This window comes from Bidens hawaiensis, unplaced genomic scaffold, assembly GCF_021521415.1.
Source record: "Bidens hawaiensis isolate Kalapana, Puna unplaced genomic scaffold, B.hawaiensis_p1.1 tig00001179_1, whole genome shotgun sequence".
NCBI lineage: Eukaryota > Viridiplantae > Streptophyta > Magnoliopsida > Asterales > Asteraceae > Bidens > Bidens hawaiensis.
Window position 1 is genome coordinate 670,295 of NW_027491068.1, and position 19,498 is coordinate 689,792.

General features: G+C 34.5%; 2 protein-coding genes and 1 pseudogene across 2 annotated transcripts in view; 1 reads left to right on the forward strand and 2 right to left on the reverse strand.

Moving 5' to 3' along the window:
• LOC143562362 (large ribosomal subunit protein eL32z) overlaps nucleotides 1-19,498 on the forward strand; it is a 120,226-nt gene that overhangs the window by 18,884 nt on the left and 81,844 nt on the right. The window lies entirely within an intron of this gene.
• Nucleotides 5,841-7,301, reverse strand: LOC143562340 (small ribosomal subunit protein eS30z/eS30y/eS30x). Its single transcript, XM_077050170.1, has 3 exons — nucleotides 7,215-7,301; nucleotides 7,001-7,138; nucleotides 5,841-6,056 (listed from the first exon to the last, which is right to left on the reverse strand). Exons 1-3 carry the CDS (start codon nucleotides 7,216-7,218, stop codon nucleotides 6,010-6,012), a joined length of 189 nt encoding a protein of 62 aa, XP_076906285.1. The 5' UTR covers nucleotides 7,219-7,301; the 3' UTR covers nucleotides 5,841-6,009.
• LOC143561781 (uncharacterized) lies at nucleotides 11,428-12,169 on the reverse strand (annotated as a pseudogene).

Genomic DNA, 19,498 nt, shown 5'->3' on the forward strand with positions numbered 1-19,498 from the left:
ACAGATAACGTTGACATTCTACTAATCACGTTTCTCTTTTAAGTATTTTCTAATGAGAAAAGGGTTTTAATATAACTTGAAATAAAAATAAAAGTGATGGAAGAATTAGTTGTCTAAAAAAATTTATAAAAATAATAAAAAAAATCATAACTCAAAATATAAATTAAAAACAAAAAAAGTAATAAACACAAAAATGTTTCTCCTATCATCCTCGTCCCCTTTCTAAAAAAAGACACAATGTCGAAAAATAAACATAATGATAAATGATAAAAGACAATAAATTACAAAATAACACAATAACGAACAAAATATAACACAATATTAAGAAAAAAAATCACAATCAATAAAGAAAGAAAAAAAACACAATAATATTTTTTTCATTGTTGCTTCTTTGTTTTTGTTTTTTTAAACAAAGAGAGGGGGGGATTTTAGTTTTTTATTTTATTTTTTCCGGTGTTTATTAATAACCCACCCCCCCCCCCCCCAGAATAACTCAACCTTTCTAATTATTGTTATATTGTACGCATGTTTTATTTTGGTTGTTAATTCAATATAAGTGTCAATGTCTAATAAGTGTCAAGTTTTAGCTCAACTACAAGGGGAAGTGAAGATTTTGGATGGAGGCAACAAGTTCTTATGTTCGAATCCGATTCCAAACGGGTAACCTTAGTTGGCCTTTGGGAACAATCGATCTAATTAAAAAGCTCAGTTGTTAGGACGTTATGTTGTAGATACATACGTTCTCATAAAGGCGTCTTCTATGCTTGACATAAGTCGAACGCTTTAGACCCTAAGTTTAAAACACTTTTAAAAAAAATTGAGCATTAAGGTATACTGGCTATAGGTGATCAAATCGGGTTGGTCAAAGGAACCGGAACCGGTTCAGAACCGGTTCCATTAGTCAACATCACTGTTTAAACCGGTTCCATGGTCGAACCGGTTAGGGAACCGAACCGGTTCCCCAACCCTCGGACCTGGAACCGGTGGAACCGGTTCTGACCGGTTCCTAAACCGGTTCTTACACTGTAACCGGTTCCAACCGGTTACAGTGTAAAATATTATTTTTTTTTTTCGTTTTTCGTTTCCGCTGCTTGTGTAGGTGATGATTTGTGTTCTTCTGATTTCTGAAGAGGCTCATGCTACTTTTGTTGTTCACCCACAGAGCAATGGTAAACAACATATTGAACTTAATGCTATGAGTGTCAGCGTGTTTGAATTGATTAGTCTGTATCGTGTATCGTGTAATGGTGAACTTAAATCTGTATCGTGTTACATTTGTTGAGTTTGCTATGTATTATAGTCTTTTGGCTTACGCAAGTCAAATGCTGAATTATAATCAAGAGCGGTGTTATACGATTCGTATTTGTATAACATGTTAAATAAAAAAACAATTAACATAAAATTCATTTTATTTACTTTAAGAAGTTCAAAAAAAAAAGGTTACATGTTTTAAAATATTCAAAAACAAACTAACAAAACATTAAACTTATAAATATAAAGTTGTGACATATTATTTCTAGAAAAGCCTTCTTGTTCGTCGTAATTATTGAGTGGCGACTTATTCATCAGAATTACTTGTAGAAACGCCTTCTTGTTCGTCGTGCACTCGAACATCAAGTGGTGTTTCGTCTTCCAGAGTGGTTACGTGTTGAACACGATCGATTGAGTCCAAGTGATCCTTCAAGCAAATGCACATCTCCACCGACTCCGAATTCAGTCTTGTTCTTCTCACCGATATTACCCTGCCACTAAGAGAAAAAGCAGATTCCGAAGCTATCGTAGAAGCTTGGGCGGTTAGTAAATCACGGGCCATGGTGGCAAGAATCGGAAACTCGGTTTCCTTTACCTTCCACCAAGCCAAAACATCAAAAGTGCCATATTCCTCTTCGGATAAACCGGTAGAGAAATCATATGCACTATACCTTCCTAGTTCGCTTGAAGGGGTGTTACCCCTTTGTTTTTTAGCCGTTACGTTGCGAACGGTGTTCATAAGGCTAATCATGGGGTCTCGTACTCTAGGAGCACTTGAACTTGATGAAGACCCCCCCGGCGTAGGCATGTGTATGTTTGACCCATATTTATTTATATAAAAGTCATACATAAATTTAAAATTCAAGTTAAAATCATTTTGTGCCTCTGTTGAAAAGTTTGGGTCAACTTAATGCATATCTAAGGCTGAAAAAATTTCGTCTATCACACATTCAACCCCCGTAACATTTAACATTGGGTTTAAAGCTGCGGCACAAGTAAAAATCGGTGGCAATTCAAGAAAGTATTTTTTTAATTTAAACTTCATTGGTAATATGATGTTTGAAAACATTGGACTTTTATTTTCAAATTCTTTAAGATTGTTAACGATTAAAAATAACTCCGAAAGAACCAAGGGACTTGTCGGATAATACGTTCCCGATAGTTTCGTAGTTGATGTTTTAAAAACTTCAAGAAAAGTCGATAAGTCATTGATAATTTCCCATTTCTCATTTGAAAAGGGGATTGCCAAATCATTCTCGGCAAGACTAGAATGAAACATTTGTAAAGTGTCTCTTTGTTTCAAAGCACTTTGAAACATTATGCAAGTGGAATTCCATCGATGAGGTACATCCCAATTAGCTCCCAAAGCTTTTCTTCCCGTATCTTTACAAAATTTTCTATAATCCATTTGTCTTTTTTTACTTTTCTTAAAAACTTCATGTAGCATTACTCTAAAATCGTTTATAACCGATGTAACCTCATCCGAAGCAAGTCTGTCTTGCACGATTAAATTAATGATATGTGCAACACACCTTGAGTGAAAAAATACACCATTGCAAATCGGCGTATATTTTAATTTTAATTTATCAACCGCCGATGTATTATTCGACGCGTTATCAAATGCAATTGAAAATATTTTATTTTCTAGTTTATAAGTTTTTATAACATAATCTAAAATTTCAAACAAATTATCTCCCGTATGTGGATACTCAAAGAGTTCGAAAGCAATGGTGCGTTTCATCATTTCCCACGATGACGGGTCTACCCAATGAGCGGTGACACAAAGATAAGATTCGGGTAGACCATGTGGAGCCGACCAAACATCAGTAGTTAAGTTTATTCCCGTATTTATATTTTCAAAATATGCAATTAGTACCTCTTTGGCCTTCTTCCACAATTTTAAACAATAACGTTTAAGAGTATGACGACTTACGTGAGTGTATTGTGGTTGAAGCGTATCTCGAATCATGGCGGTTAAGCGAGGGTTGTCGAAGTGGCTAAACGGCAAAGCTTCTTGAATCACAAACTTCGCCATACGATCTTGAACTCGATCAATTTGGTATGTAAATATTCCGCCTTCACTATCCATTTGTGTTTGTTGCGACTCGACGTTCTGTTTCAACGCCCTGCAATACGGTCTTTCGATGTGTTTCTTCAAATTTGAATTCGAAAGTGGGTTTAAATAAATCCCACAAAACTTGCACCGAGCCTTCAATGAATGGTCACTCAATTCAACCAAATCCCAATTGCACCAAATCTCTTGATTACGATTATGAGGTACAATACGAACGAAACTTGGTCCGGCGGTGGAACCTTGACCAACCGATGATTGTGAGGCAGCCATAACAACAAATATGAATATAGAAGAAGAGAAAACAAGAGATTAGAGAACTCAGAACGTTGTAATAGCATTTTTTTGTATTTTTTTGCGTTCGGGTTTGCGTTTTGAGTGTTGTGATGAACCCATTACACCAAATACCTATTTATACTAGTAGTGGGGTGTTTGGGGAGCCAAAAAACGGCCATTTTTGACCCCAACGGTCAAAAAACGGCCATAAAACCGTTTCCCAACGGCTAGAACCACTCCAACGGCTATAACCGGTTCCGAACCGGTTCCGGTCGAACCGGTTCCAGAACCGGTTCCTACCCGGTCCACCTCCAAACATGTCAAACCGGTCCCGGATCGTCGGGTTGAAACGGAACCGAACCGGTTCCTACGAAAAACGGGTAGGAACCGGTTCGGTTCCGGTTCGGTTCCACCGAACCAGTTCCAGGAACCGGTTTTGTTGTCCACCTCTAATACTGGCAGCCTGTATTAAAGACATTATTTTGGCATCACTGCCTTCGTTTAGGAATGTAGGATGAGAGTGTTTTATACATTTTCATTGAAATCACTTTCTTCTCTCATTGGGTCAACATTTTTTAGTTATTCAAGAATGTGGGATAGGGGTGGCATTACGAACTCAAATGAGTTGTTTTTGTTCAACATTGTTAACTTTTAAAATTTGAAATGGGTCGGATGGATTAAAAGAATTTATTAAGAAGATAAAGATCAGTCTTTTTCTGGAAGATTTGTAATTACTTTTGTTTATGGGTTAGAATCGGTTTTTTTCTGGGAGATTTATAATTACTTTTGTTTATGAGTTAGAATGAGTTTGTTTCTGGGTTAAATGGAGTAAAACAAGCTACATCCTATTTTATTTCAAAACAAAACTCACGTATTCAAACTGAAAAAATCGAAACCTAACAAAAACCGAAAACATCAAAACCGAACCGAAACTAACCAAAATGGGAGAATATAAAAACAAAATCTAATAGAAAAATCCAAACCTGAACCAAGACAAAACCAATTTTTTTAACGAGCGAGGACGACAGCGAAAACAATTTTAGTTTTACTTTTTTCGGTTTTAATTTATATTTTAAGTTATAATTTTTCTATTAATTTTTTTGAATGGATTTATAAAACCCTTTAAAATTTAACATTTACTTGGGTCAAGATGAGTTAACTTAACCAATCTTGACCCATGAAATTGAATTATCGCATTCAAAATCAATGCCTAAAAAAACTATACTACTCATACCCATGCTAACCAAATCAGTTCGTATTCATCACCCAATTCAACTTAACCTATTCATTTCGCCATCTCATATTAAGCTGTATAACTTTTTAAAATTAATTAATTATGAAAGTTACTTTTTAAAAGCCCTAAATAAGTTATGTGGCCCTTATACGTACGTATAGATTTGGATCATTAGTCAATTACAAAACATCATTATATCATTACACAATTTGCACGTATTTAAAAAAAATTGTAATGCGTACTGCAAACTAGAGGTGCACAAAAAAAACCGAACTTGAAACCGGACCCGAAACAAAATCCTGGAATTGGTTTTTTAATATCCGGGTTTTTAATACCCGAACCCGTACCCTACCCGTACGGTACGGATAGGGTATTCATTTCGATACTAAAACCCAAACCCGAACCGGACCCGATTTGTTTGTACCCGATAAACACCCGAAAACCCGAACCGGTTCCAAACCCAGAACCGGGTTTTTCCAATATCCGAAACCAGATATTTTAAATACCCGATGTATACCCGAAAAATATCTTAAAAATACCAAAAAAAACACCCCTAATAATGTAACATTTTAAAAAGTCCAATCTATACCTGAAAAATTATCAAAGAAAAACCAAAAAAACAAAAATAGGGTTTTTAATACCCAAAAATATGGTATTTAAATACCCAGTTATATATCTGACCCGAACCTAATACATAGGTATGGTTTTTAAAGACAATACAAGGGCCAAAACACGACCCGAGTATTGCCAATATTTTTTTCAAATACCCAATCATACCCGAACACGGATCCATACTTAAATCCGGGAATTTGAAAAAACCCGATTTGTTTCTATTTATGATTTTATTTAGATGAAATTAAAATTTTATATCCGATATCATGTTTCATCTGAATCGTAAAAATTCACATTCAAGTATGACAGATTTCTTCTTAATATTTTGCATCAGTATTCTCATTCTCCTAGGTCATTAAAAACCACAATCAAAACACAACGCATCCTAGAACCATCAATCATTACACCTGCTATTAAAAAGTAACTCATGAAATGTTGACACACAACGCAATCACTTCATTTGAAAGTTACTACCACTTCATAAAATTTAATAAACATAACAAACGTTCATAACATCAAAACCAAAGCATATTAATCGTCAAAAACTTGTAAATGGTCCAGCACCTTACTTCTCTGATGAGTTAGGTCCTCTCTTCTTTCCAAAACCAACAACTGCACAATCACAAATCAAAAACTTAGCCACAATTTCAAATGCATCAACACCATAATCTCAACAAGCACAACACAATATTTATCAATGCAGTAAATCCATGTTTATTCATACATGTGCCAATCCAAGTGAAATCAATTTACCTAAATAAAACCTACTTTGAAACCAAATATTAATAACCCATGTGGATATTAGAGGCAGAAATTTCATGACACAAAGAAAACTCGTTTGGGATCAGCAAACATGACTTGTTTTCTTAAAGAGGTCAACCCAAACACAACCACCCGTTTAAAAGTAGATTGACCTGTTAATCCTTTTAACAGTTTTAAAGCAGTTAATATTTTGATTTTAGAGATAAAAAAACGTTAAAAAACTGTCTCTTAATTTTTCATAAAAATATCAACTTTTAAACCATTCTATCTACTATTCACTTCTAACATAATAATTTCGTTAGTTCTAGCCATCCATATTCTAACTATTCCCATCCGCATATTCTAATCATGAGACAAATATGTAAATCGAAGTTAGTTAACTGGAAATGGGGAATACTAACAAAAAAACAAATTAAATAACAAAAATTACAAAAAAAAAATGACTAAATAATTTCTTAAATTATCACTAATTCCGTAGTAATTACCAAATTTTTAAAGGAACATAAAACGAGTCGACTCAAACATGACATAATCTAATGTGAGTTCAACACAACACAAATATATAAATCACAAGTTACAATTAAATAATTTAACCCACCAACCCAAAACAATTTACACTTGTAGCTGATGAAACTCAAAACAATCTAAAACTTAAAAGTCAATTTTTACAGACACCCAATTAAAAGGATCTATCAATGACTCAGATTCAGTATTAGTTATTTGTCTTAATAGTTAAATAAATTCTAACAAACTAATAGTTAAATAAATAACAACGTTAACAGGCGGATACTTACCGGCGGTGACGAAACGGCGGTTGTATTGAATGCGCTTGTGAGCACGTCCACGTGGCTGTTTCTTCTTGTCTTGCTTTGCCACCTTTGGGGTTTGACCTCTCACCTTACCGGCACGAGCCAACGATCCGTGAACCTTACCTGTATACAAAATTCAATCATTAACAGATGATATTGTAAGTAATAGAAACACAGTAATCTAAGTAATTAAGGCTACCCATGTTGAATTTGAGGTTGTTTAGCTAGATCTAGTCTTCGTTTCGGCTGGATGCAGGGAACGAGAAGCAGGTGCCTTGTATTATTATTATTATTATTCTAGGGTTAGGGTTGGGAGTGTGCTATGTATTTAAGGCTTAACAACTCATATGGGCTGAATAATGGCCCGGTCTATTTGGACTCTTATGTTTATTTGCCAAATGGGCCTTATTTTGGTTGGATTCGAGGTGATCCGGTGTCTATTTTTGCTTTGGAACTTCAAAAGGATGTGAGGGTGATTGAGTGCTATGATTGGAGTAGGGTTGTTCACGAGCAGTGGCGGACTCAAGAATTATTTTCTTGGGGGGGCAACATCGGGACTTAACACTAATCTTAAGGGGGACGATTGGGATTTCACATTTAAATAACACTAAAAAAAATTAAGGTGGGCGGCCGCTCCCCTACCTTCTACATAGGTCCGCCTCTGTTCACGAGTCGAGCCATAGTGGCTTCGAGCTCAAGTTTGAAATTAAACGAGGCAACTTACGTAGGCTCGAGCTTGAATTTGAAGTTAAACAAGCCTAAGATCAAGCCAACGACGTCGACTTTGGATCGGTAACAAAAACGAGCCAAATCAGCTCAGGTTGCTTCACATCAAGTTTTTTAACTAGTTTTATTCGAGCTTTTATTGTGTGAGCTATTAGGTTTTTGAACAACCCTAGATGGGAGCAACGGTGGATTTGATTGGAAATGGAAACGGTGCAGGTAACCCACCACGGTTGGACAACATTTATAGCTTAATGGTTGACTTAATCTTTTATCGAATATCACACTCAGATGTGTGGCTTTGGAAAGGTTCAAACGACTTACTTTCGTGTTTTCTTATTAAATTACTTAGATGGGAGATTGACAAATTGAACAACCAGGCATTTGATTTTATCTATTGGCTTAAACGTGTCCCGGTCAAATTAAACTGTTCCATTTGGAGATTGCTACTTGATCGTGTTTCAACCAAGTGGGATTTATCGACTGGTGGAGTTAATGTTGGTCATGTCCAATGTGTTTTGTGCGGTAATAATGTAGAAACTCGTTTTGTGCGGTAATAATGTAGAAACTCATAACATCTTATTGTACATTGTCGGTCTCAAAGTGGGTTTACACGATTGGGTTAAATTACCTAAAAGGGGCAACTTTGGTATGGTGGAAGAGATTCTTTGGTGTCCAAGCAAAGACATAAAGAACAAAGAGGAAAGGTCATGCGGTATTGGATGATTTGAAATAGTAGACTCGATTTGATATTTGATAACTTGACATTTCAAATGACCAAAGTGAGAAATGAAATCAAATCTACATCCTTCTTGTGGGTGAAGCATCGAAGCAAACGATTAATATTGGAGTGGGAAAAATAGTGCAAGTTTAACTTTATCAATTTTCCATTATAATGTAGTACTTTGTTGTTTTTCTCTTTTCTTGTTTGTACCGAGTTACTTGCTTCTTATGAGTATGCCTAATTTTTCTTTTAATAAAGCTGGCCTTCTAAATATATGTATAACTAAATTATGTGATTAACAAAAGGACAACAAGAAATGTTTTGTTTAACTAGAGTAATTATTTGTAATAATGTGATTAACAAAATAACTTTGATATACAACAAAAATGTTTCCATAGCTAGGGTGATTATGTAACTAGATATAACAAGAGTATATAATTTAGTTAACTGAAGTAATTTATTGTGTTATTTTTTCGATTGTTTGAAACCTCATATTTTATAGTTTTGACTTAATTGGGTGGATATCCATGGTCCCAACGATCTACTTTAAGTTGCTATGTTTTCCTCATAGACATCGTCTCATGTGATAAACTGTTCGATCAAGGTTGAGCGTCAATCATGCTACCACTCAAACTGAAAGAGAATATTAGCATATTTTATACTTTGTGTGTTGTATTGATTGTATTTATTCTGTATGTTTGTCTTCAAGACATATAATCTCTTTGCAGTATACCTAGTGTTGTAAAACTTGGGATTAAGCGAAGATTAGTCGATGAGTTACTGACTAATTTTCAACGAATCGATGACATTAATTAGTAGTCAGCCCTAGTCGGCCAAACTAGACCATTTTTTATAAAACATTATATATACTTATTCGGAAAGGCAATTAAACCTTGATTTTAACTATAACATATAAAAATTCCAATCAAACTAATTGGTAGTCAGTATCCTACTAGTCGACTAGCACCTAGTGAGTTTGATGCAACAATAAAACGATAACGAAGATCGAATCACGTTGATTCTAAGAATACCTGTGATGAACTTCCCAAAACTCCCAAAATCCCACCCAAATGTCAAGGAATATGAAGAGAAAATAATATATTATTGAAATTCAAGTCGGTCCATTCACATTACATAAATATGATATAAATAAAATTTCTAATACGAAATGGGCCCTAAAAGTCCATGGGCTAAACACAAAAAAATAAAAATGTAAAAACTAGCGAAAAAACATAAAAAGACCCATAACTTTATTTGGGAGGTGTTTTTGGGCTTCGGACAGAGGCCAAACCACCGTGGGCAGTTTGCCACAACGTGATCCTCGTCTCAAGCTTCGATTTGACTGTTAATGAGCTCGAAACGGAGCTTCGTGGGCCAAGTTATGCCCGTTTTCGTGGGCCACAATCGGAAGCACAATCATGGACCTCTAAATATAATATGACACGCTCTTCAATACTTGGGCCTCCATTAGAGTTCTACTTCATTAATTATATCCTATATATATATATATATATTCGTGTTCGTAGTTTGTAGTAATATATACCAATTATCTAACACTAAAAACATTTTCAATAAGGCGTGGTTCCATATTGCTTACTTTTGAATAAGAACTAGGGAGAACTAAATATTTTTATTAAGGTGAATAAACTTAAAGAGGGGAGGGTTAAAAGACTTGAGTAGTTGACTGGATATTGGTGGGCCACGAGTAAGTCCTTTGGTGGGCTATGGCCTATGGGTCAACTAGTCTTGGTACACGCATGTGCCGTGGATGCTTAAATTTACCAAAATGCTTGTCCTGGTGCTATTTACTTTTTCTATTTTTTTTAGTGGGAGATGGTTAGAAAAAGCTAAGCAAATATTAAACACTTACATCATAAGCATAGGTTTTTTAACCACTCGGCCCAGGAAACTTTTAATTCATTGTTCCAACTAACAATCCACAAAAAAGAGAAATGAGAAATCGAGTCAAAAATAAGATTCGTCTTCAAATCGTTAGCCTTGAATATAACCTCATTTCGAGTCTTCCAGATCACCAGTAAGGGGCCGTCAATATCTAGCAAACCATAATCGATCTTCGAGCACAAGAAGCGATATGTGAAGTAGCAAATGAGTTCTCCACGGGTCTAACTCATTCGCACAAAAAAGGACACATAATAAAAGGTATATCTATACCTTTATTGAAAATATTCACTCGGGTCTGTATTATGTCAAGTAGAAGTCTCCAAATGAAAATATTGACTTTTTAGGGACCCATTTATGCCAACGGGTCGGAAAAAATCGTTTGGGAGGATTCTATAATTTCGATAGCGTTTGGGAGAATAGTTAAGTTGAAGGGTCTTTATGAGGCTCGAACTTGGACCCAAAATCATCTTATTTCGGGCTTTTTGGAACATAATGCCGACTATCTATAAAACGACTCACCTCATTCGCACTCACATGAGCGCATATGCTACGTAGTAACAATCTCTTCGTTTAAGTGTTTTTATTAGTTGTGGTTCAATTATATGGTTTCATGATGGAAATTCACTTTCCAATTATATAGTTTTAGCTTATACAAATCAAGCAATTTTTCTAATTCAGTGGTCAGATACAATTAAGAGGTGATGATCGTATATTATTTTTTTGAACGGCTGATGATGGTAAATTAACTCGAAAGAAAACGAAAACATTTAATCCGATTAAACATTGTGCTATAGCTACTTGCTCAAGAACACAAATTTTATACATATTTTGTTAAAAAAAAGACAAATCAAAACAATAACAAAAACAAAAAATAAAAACTTTATCTATACAGTATCATCCTCAAATCTCAACATCAAAAGCATCGTATACATCTACCAAAAGGAAATTAAAAAAAAAAGAAAAAAAAAGAAAAGGAAAAGATAGAAAAGCTAAGCCTTCCCACAAATATTTTTAAGCACGAAGGAAAGAATTGGAATGTCAATCCAAATTTAGGTCACTAATTTCATTGGTTATCATTGCATATGATTACATTTAAAGATAAGAATATGTTTTATTTGTTTCGTAAATGTTAAAATTTTTATGAAAGAAAATCTTGTTCGTCTTGTAAAAATTCTTTTCTTAGTTTTCGAGAAAAAAAGCATACAAGCGTCCATACTAAGATCAATTGCAGCTGAAAGCGCGATAAAAAGAGCAGCATCGGCCATACATGTCACATGTTGCACACCCACTTGCACCATTGGCTTACTAGCTTTCCCTTCGCCTTCAACACTTGAACTCATAACAAACCCTTTGATGTTTGACAATGGACTAGCTCTTGAATCTTTTAATGTTTCGTCGATGCAAAATTTGCCGCCTTTCTTTATATTCATCGTGCCTTCAGAAATAGGAATCCCGCTTGTCATAGAATTTGTGACAAGTTCAAATTTATAACCTAATCCGTCTGTTGGGCCCCTTTCACGCCAAGCTTCAAGCCGGCCCCATGGCTTCCAGTTACTAATCGAGACACCGTGAGGACGAAGGATAAGCCAAGCCCCAGGGTTTGACCGTGAAACACGATCAGACCCTTGAGAAGGAACAAAAGGAGTGATCATTGATGCAGCAGCTACGGATGAACCAGAGAGATCATGGACCACGATCATCCATCCTTTTCGTTCTCTACCATGTTTTTCTTTTCCACTTGAAAACGTTGTCATCCATCCTCTATTGATATTGTTCATGGTAAAATCTGATGGGAGCGAACTGAAAATTTAATAAGAATATCAATATCATATATTAGTCAAAATTAAACTTATACTTAAATTAAAATCACTTGAAATATTAATAAGATTTAATTAAAGTCAAATGATATATGCACCAAAATAATTAAGAGATGGTGGTTATTCATGGCAAATTGAAATGACACAAAAATCTTGAGCACATGGAAAAGAATCAAGCTGGTGGTCGTCTTTGACAGTTGTAAGCATTATTTATTGTCATTACATCAATTATTAGATGATATGTGTATGTAAATATATTTATCATTATATATTGGCAAATTAAATTATGCTATTTTCTTATATTTTTCAGTTGGTAAAAAATAAGTAACATTATGGATATAAAATGAATAAATTGGTTGTGGCTCAATGGTAGAGCACTTACTTTACAAGTGAGAGGTATAGAGTTCAAACCTCACTATCACCAATTTATATGGGAGATATGAGGATGACTCTGGCTTGCCAGGGTTCGAGTCCTGATCTCACCCGGTTTTATCGGCTCCTCGTTGTCATGCCATTTGGCGGGCGTGGGGGTCAGGTTTTATCCAGTGAATCCCTCAATAGGTGGACCGCTAGGGGTTCTGTCCGTCCGAACTAGTGGCCGGCTCGAGCTACCTTTAGCCAATGGGGGCCGCGTACAGAGTACCCGGCGTTACTTCGTTGGTCGTTCAAAAAAAATGGATATAAAATGATTGTCGTGGCATAATGCATAGAGATTGAAGACAACATTATCTTAGGCTATGGGTAATGGGGCTTGGTTGAACCTCAAGTGATCCAATCAAAACCCGACACGTAGGCGATGATATGGCACTGAATCAAGCCCCTCAACCAAGCCCCAGAGGGTGTAGTGGTCCGGTGATCCGGGGCTTTATCCGGTTATTTATTTATTTATTTTAAATATTAATTTTAATTTTAATATTAATATTCTTCTTCACAAATCACACATGGCTTCTTCTTCACCGGACCACCACCACCGATCATCGGACCACCGGACCACCACCACCACCACAGATCACACCACCACCACGATCCGGGGCTTCTTCCTCCCAAAACATACACAATCTCCTCTCTCTCTCTCACACACACAAGTTTGAATAAAAAACCCAATCTCACAGATCATTCCTCTTTTGCGCCCCGCAGTCCCAGCCACAGGGGCCAACCACGCCCCGGCTTACCTATGATTCACACGCTTGGATCTCAAAAATTCTGTTTATATAATATATATATTCATATATATATTAACTTGTAACTTTTATTATCAAAATTTTCGTGGATGCTTCAAACATTATTTATAAATTATGATATTTTCAATTTAATACATATTATTAGTCAAAAAATAAAATAAAATATCTTCCTAGACGCAACCACAAGTTCTCAAACACCCGTAATCCATCTCAAACTACCGCCTTAAATCAAACCACCCTTCCAATTCAAAAGTTTCCCGAGCACTCAAATCCTCCCTCGATATGAATGAAACCTAATACATCAACGTTATATCCTCACCTACCCAAACCCCATGCAAGTCCAAGATATACAAAAAAAAATCAACCTAACAAAATGCCCTAACTACCGTCACTCCTACGCCACGAAAACTTATCAAACTCGCTATCCTAATACTTCAAAGACACCGACAAACACACCCACGAATGCTTTGAACATATACAAACCAAAGTTTACCCAACTAAGACTTAAAACCCTTTGACCCATACTATGTCGAGTCACAAACCATATCGCCACACCGTTCCCATCCAACCATAGAGTTTGATACCAAAATGGCAACCTAAACACTCCTTACAAAATACCTGTATAAACCAAATCTCAACCCAAACTAGCCAAGATCAAATTATCCAACCCATCAACTTAACCCGAGCTCAAATAAGCCAAACCTCACCTATTAGCCCAACCACTACTCACACAAATTAGCTAAGCCCAACCCACTCAAACGACCAAAACTCAACAAACCCCACGATTCAACACAAGAAAACTCAACTATCCAAGCCAACCTAAACACTCTCACTTACCACTAAATTTCCAAACCATTCACCGTTTTAAGCCTAAAACCACCCCCTACACATGCAAGTTTCGTTTTCCGCAAAATTTTTATTTATTTATTTATATATATACAACTAGCGTATTTATTACAATCTCATGTGTTCAAATAAACACTTTTGAATTATAAACTCTATATATATATATATATATATATATATATATATATATATATGGTATTGTCATGACAACAAAATCTGATTATGAGGATTTGCTTTCAAAGATTATTAGCCGATTACATGGATGATTTCAATAATCATAAATATTGTCACCTAAAGTGGTAAATCTCATAAAGACCTTATAAACACGAGGTTTCATTTTGAATGTTGAATGCGGGATTTATTTAGTAATAAGTTACAATTTTCCTTATTTTGCATAAACGCAATGACCATGATTTTGTAAATCTTTTTGGGACGCGTTTATAAATGTTTTATATCGTTACACAAATTGTTATTCAATAACGATTTACGGAAACTATTACTTCTTATTATCGCAAGCATTATTTTATAAAAAAATCATCACAACCGCTCTGTGTATACACATTCCCTTAGCAAATTGGCTTACAAGATTTACTTTTGATAATGAGCAAAACTTTCTTTAGCTATGCGATTTACATATGTTGACATTAAATTCAAGTCTCACAATTATTGCGATTTCTTTTCATTTGATTAGATGTTTTGATGACATATTATGCACATGAGATTTCATTTTTGTGTTTTGATTTTCGTGACCGAATGCAAACTATTCAATAAAATATGTGGAATATTTTCAAATCCTCAATTTGGCTAAAAATTTCGTTTATCTTTTAAACGATATTTTCATGACTATGTTATTTATATTTGAACATTTATGTAAACACGATTCTATACATTATTCTATATCATTTCATCTAATCTACTAACGGCCTATGTGTGTCTGTCTACAAGTTTTGGCGCTATTAGAAACCGTTATTATAATGACGATTATATAAATTGTTTCACAATAGTGGCTGTATTCACGTTTTATCATATTTCATTGATTGTTTTGATTATTAATCTAATTTTATTTCATTTATGTTGATACACGTATGCGTCACCCCAAAGAAACTCACCTCATTTCTCATGTTATTACACTCTTCGTAATCGTATTCTCAATTACTTATAACCTCAAGTTTGTTCACGTATAAAACTCATCGTACAATATTATTGTTAACTGTATCATTGTTTACCCCGACCTCATGTACTCACTTCTGGGTTTCTCATTTACATCTATCAGAGTTCTCATTATTAAAATTGCACTCATCAGATTTTATACTAATTTTAGTGTCCCAACGTACAACCATGGAGCTCAAGAATTTGTTTATTCTTTTCACATTGATGACACTTGACTTTAAATTCTCGTCTCGTAATTACCTACCCTGGTTTGTATTTATTCGATCGTCTCTACTTATCTAAACCAAAATAGTTATTTTAACCTTAGTTATACATTAAGATTTTTATTGTTTCAATTATTTATTCCACTTTCCTACTTATTTAAAAAAAAGGTCAACCCCAAAATTTCCAACTGCTGGTATTGTTTTATCAATATGTGTAAAATTCAACAGATTTATGTACGAATCTAATGTTTGAAATTTCTTTTAAACCACATAATGGGACGAACCATATGGACCATACGAGGATCGAAATAATTATGGGTGCACACTTAATTATCGAAATCCCCGTATGGAAGCCATAGTAAGTACACTTGTGTGCGATAACTCAGGTCCGAGGATGATAGCAGAAAGATGGTAGAAATGCGAGTTATGATAAGGGCATGGTGGATACGCCGCTGGTACTTCCTATATATAAGTGCTATTATTATGTTCTCATTTGTAGCGTTTTTCGAGTCATGCAAGGATTTGACATTATTCTTTTGCTTAAAAGTTGTTCATGCAAATATTTTACTAAAGACAATATTCGTTAATAGTTACTTTTCTTTAAGTTTATTTTAATTTCGGGACGAAATTTCCAAAAAGTTGGGGATACTGTGACATTCGTCAATTTCGGGTCTCGTTTTATATTCGTTTTTTTTTGTAATCATTTTGTAACATGTTGATTTTTCGCGTTTTATTTTAATAAATTTTACATCGTAGTTGTGGTTAAGCTTGTAAACCCGAACCGGCATTTTATCAAATTATCGATGTTATAACTCTAGCGTGTGTGGGGTTTGTCAAATACAGTTATTTATAATTTAAAAACTCGGTTAAATAAACGTTAGGGACTAAAGTGGATTTCTTTAAAGTTATACAAGTTTTAAATCATTATAAACTAAATCCCAAACTTGGAGGGTCATTCTGTAAATATGTATTATACATATAAAAAGGAAAAAAAACCCAAACCCTAACCCTAACCCTAACCATTTATTCATTCCAGCCGCCACCCCCCGTTGTAGCCATTTTCAGGCGAGCCCGAGATTCCGTCAGGAAACCGGCGACGCGATTCCGGCCACCCTCTTCCCTTATTCTCTGACACCGACGCACCACCACCACTTCACCTTCCCTCCCTCGGCTTTCCGGCATCTCCATCACCCTCAGCCGCACTCTCTTTCCCTCTCTGGTTGCTTTTCCGGCGACCGGAAAACCATACTTCAACCTCTCTCTCTCTACCTCCATTCTCTCTCTATCTCCGTCATCTCTCTCTCTCTCTGCTCTCGGCTCTCTCCCTCTCGCTCTCTCTCTCTGCTCTCGGCTCTCTCCCTCTTGCTCTCTCTCTCTCTCTCTCTCTCGTTCTCTCTCTCTCTCTATCTCTCTCTCTCTTATGCGCTTTTCCGGCGCGACTCCGGCAACCTTTGTTCTCCGGCAGCCTATTTCTCCGACGACCCTGTTCGGCTTCGACAATTACTCTCGGTCAAACATCATATGGTAAGGGATTTAGAGTTCTTTTTATCGTCTTTATATCTAACAAATTAATCGGTAATCGAATCCAAGTCCGATTCCCCCTTAAACCGACTTTGGAGTGTATTTTTTGGTATCATTATTATTCATAACATAAATCTTGTTAAAACTCATTATTATTATTATTATTATTATTATTATTGCTATTATTACTTTTAACAAAACAATTATGATTATAATTATTTTCACAATTATAGATTATTACTATTACGATTATTATTATTATCATTATTATTATGATTATTAAGGAGTATTATTAAAATCTTATATTGTTAATATTATCTGTTTGTTTTGGCGAACTGAAACCCATGTCGGGCCTAGTTGTCGTTTAACGACATCGTTACTCGAGTTATATTTTTATCACTAATACTATTATTACTAAAATGTTATAAGTAAGTTATTATCATTAATATGGCATATATAATTTTTATAATAATAATAATTATTATTAGTAAAATTCAAATCTATTAATAATGTAATCAACAACAAAAGTAATTATTATTATATTTGTTATTATTATTATTACTATTATTAGCTTTAACAACAATTCTCGAGTGGTAGTATATTTATATATCATCATCATTATCTTATATATATATATATAAACCATATTTTTAAAATCACTATTATTATTTCTATCTTTAACATTAATAATATTATTATAAACTTTATTATCAATTCATTTTTATAAAACCGAACTCCTGATTTAAACTCATCTTGTTTCTATTTAATATTGGTTTAACTATTTAAAAGCTCAATCATATAATATTATTTTATTTTAAATTATCAATTAAGTACGAGTCCCTAATCGTTAACAAATTTACTAGTAACCCGATTAACAACCGAACCTTCTCGTTCAATGTTTCAAATGAAGTTTCAACTAAAGTTCAAGTTCATTAATATATTTTATTTATTCGTTTACATTTAGCTTTCAAGTTGGATTCGTTCGTTTCGTTCGCAAGCTTTCTACATTTCGATCATTTATTATTTCTTGATTCGTCAATCGAGGTGAGTACATTTCATCCCCAGTTTTCCCTTTTATATTTTGGGGGTAACATACTTATTCAAAACAATAATGATTTATTATACACTTTACTCAAACCACAAAACTATAGGGTATATGATACTTGGAATACTTGCTCTTTTGTGTGTTATATGCCTCATATGCTTTACGTGCACGCGTGTTTATTTTTATGTTGTTGTTGAGCCTCATTAAGTATGATCATACGCTCCTCTAAATACTTAGCCTTGTGCTAGTAGAATAGGACCTCATTATCCGAGTATGTCGGTTGTTACCGATTAGAAAGGATCCTCATTATATATGTTTTATATTCCACGATTGATGCTTTTATTTATAGTCTCATATACGTTTGTGGATTTCGCTCATATTATATATACTCAAACTATGAAATTGCTCACCAACATACGTGTTGACAAAATATTATTTTATGCATTGTTACAGGTTTAACTTTTATCGACTTGAGAACTTGACGAAAAACGTTACCAAGACTATTAGGATATTAGTAAAACGAACAATATATTTGTTTAATTGTGTTCAATTTGTTTGTATGACCAAGATGTGTTGTTTATTGATTTGTGAAATAAATGAGTTGATTAAATATTGTCACTTTAATAGTGTCTTGTGTTTTGGGCAATCGGTTGCACCCGGCATGTTCCACTTTTGGTCGGGGTGTGACATGAGTAAATATTAAGGGCTAGATACTTTAACCCGGTTTTGAGCAAACTTAAATTTTTAAAAGACTATTATTATAATATCTTAAATATTTACATTTTAAACCTTAAACTTTAAATTGTTTGCATTTATTATCATATATTTTATTTAAAGACTTCCTAAGACAACCTTTCTAATACAAGACTTCCTTTTATTTAGACCTTGCTCGTTAAACCCCATCCTTTCCGGTTACTTGTCATTTACCAAATCAAGTTTGTTACTTGAACGTGAGTACTTTTCATACCCTGATTTCCATCATTCGTTTTGGTGGTGATATTGCATACTTAGTCAAACTAAATGCTTTATACTTGAGTCTTAAACCACAAACTTTATTGTATACTTTACTTAAATAAATGCTCGATTTGGTGTTATATGCTTACATGCTAATGTGTTTACCGCTTTTGGTTAGTTGATTCATGAAATCTGAATCTATTTGGTATTCTCTTATAGACGGTGTCGTTAATGTATTCTTATTAACGATCTCATACGAAATCCGAATCTATTCGATATTCTCTTATAGACGGTGTCGTTAATGTATGCTTATTAACGATCTCATACAAAATCCTAGGCTATTTGGTATTCTCTTATAGCAAGGTGTCGCTAATGTATTCTTATTAGCGATCTCATT

Bases quoted from the DNA above. Each gene is read 5' to 3' on its own strand.
- LOC143562340 (XM_077050170.1), bottom strand. The intron at 6,057-7,000 runs GTAAGTATCCGC...GTGATTGTGCAG, and splicing joins CCGCCGTTTCGTCACCGCCG to TTGTTGGTTTTGGAAAGAAG.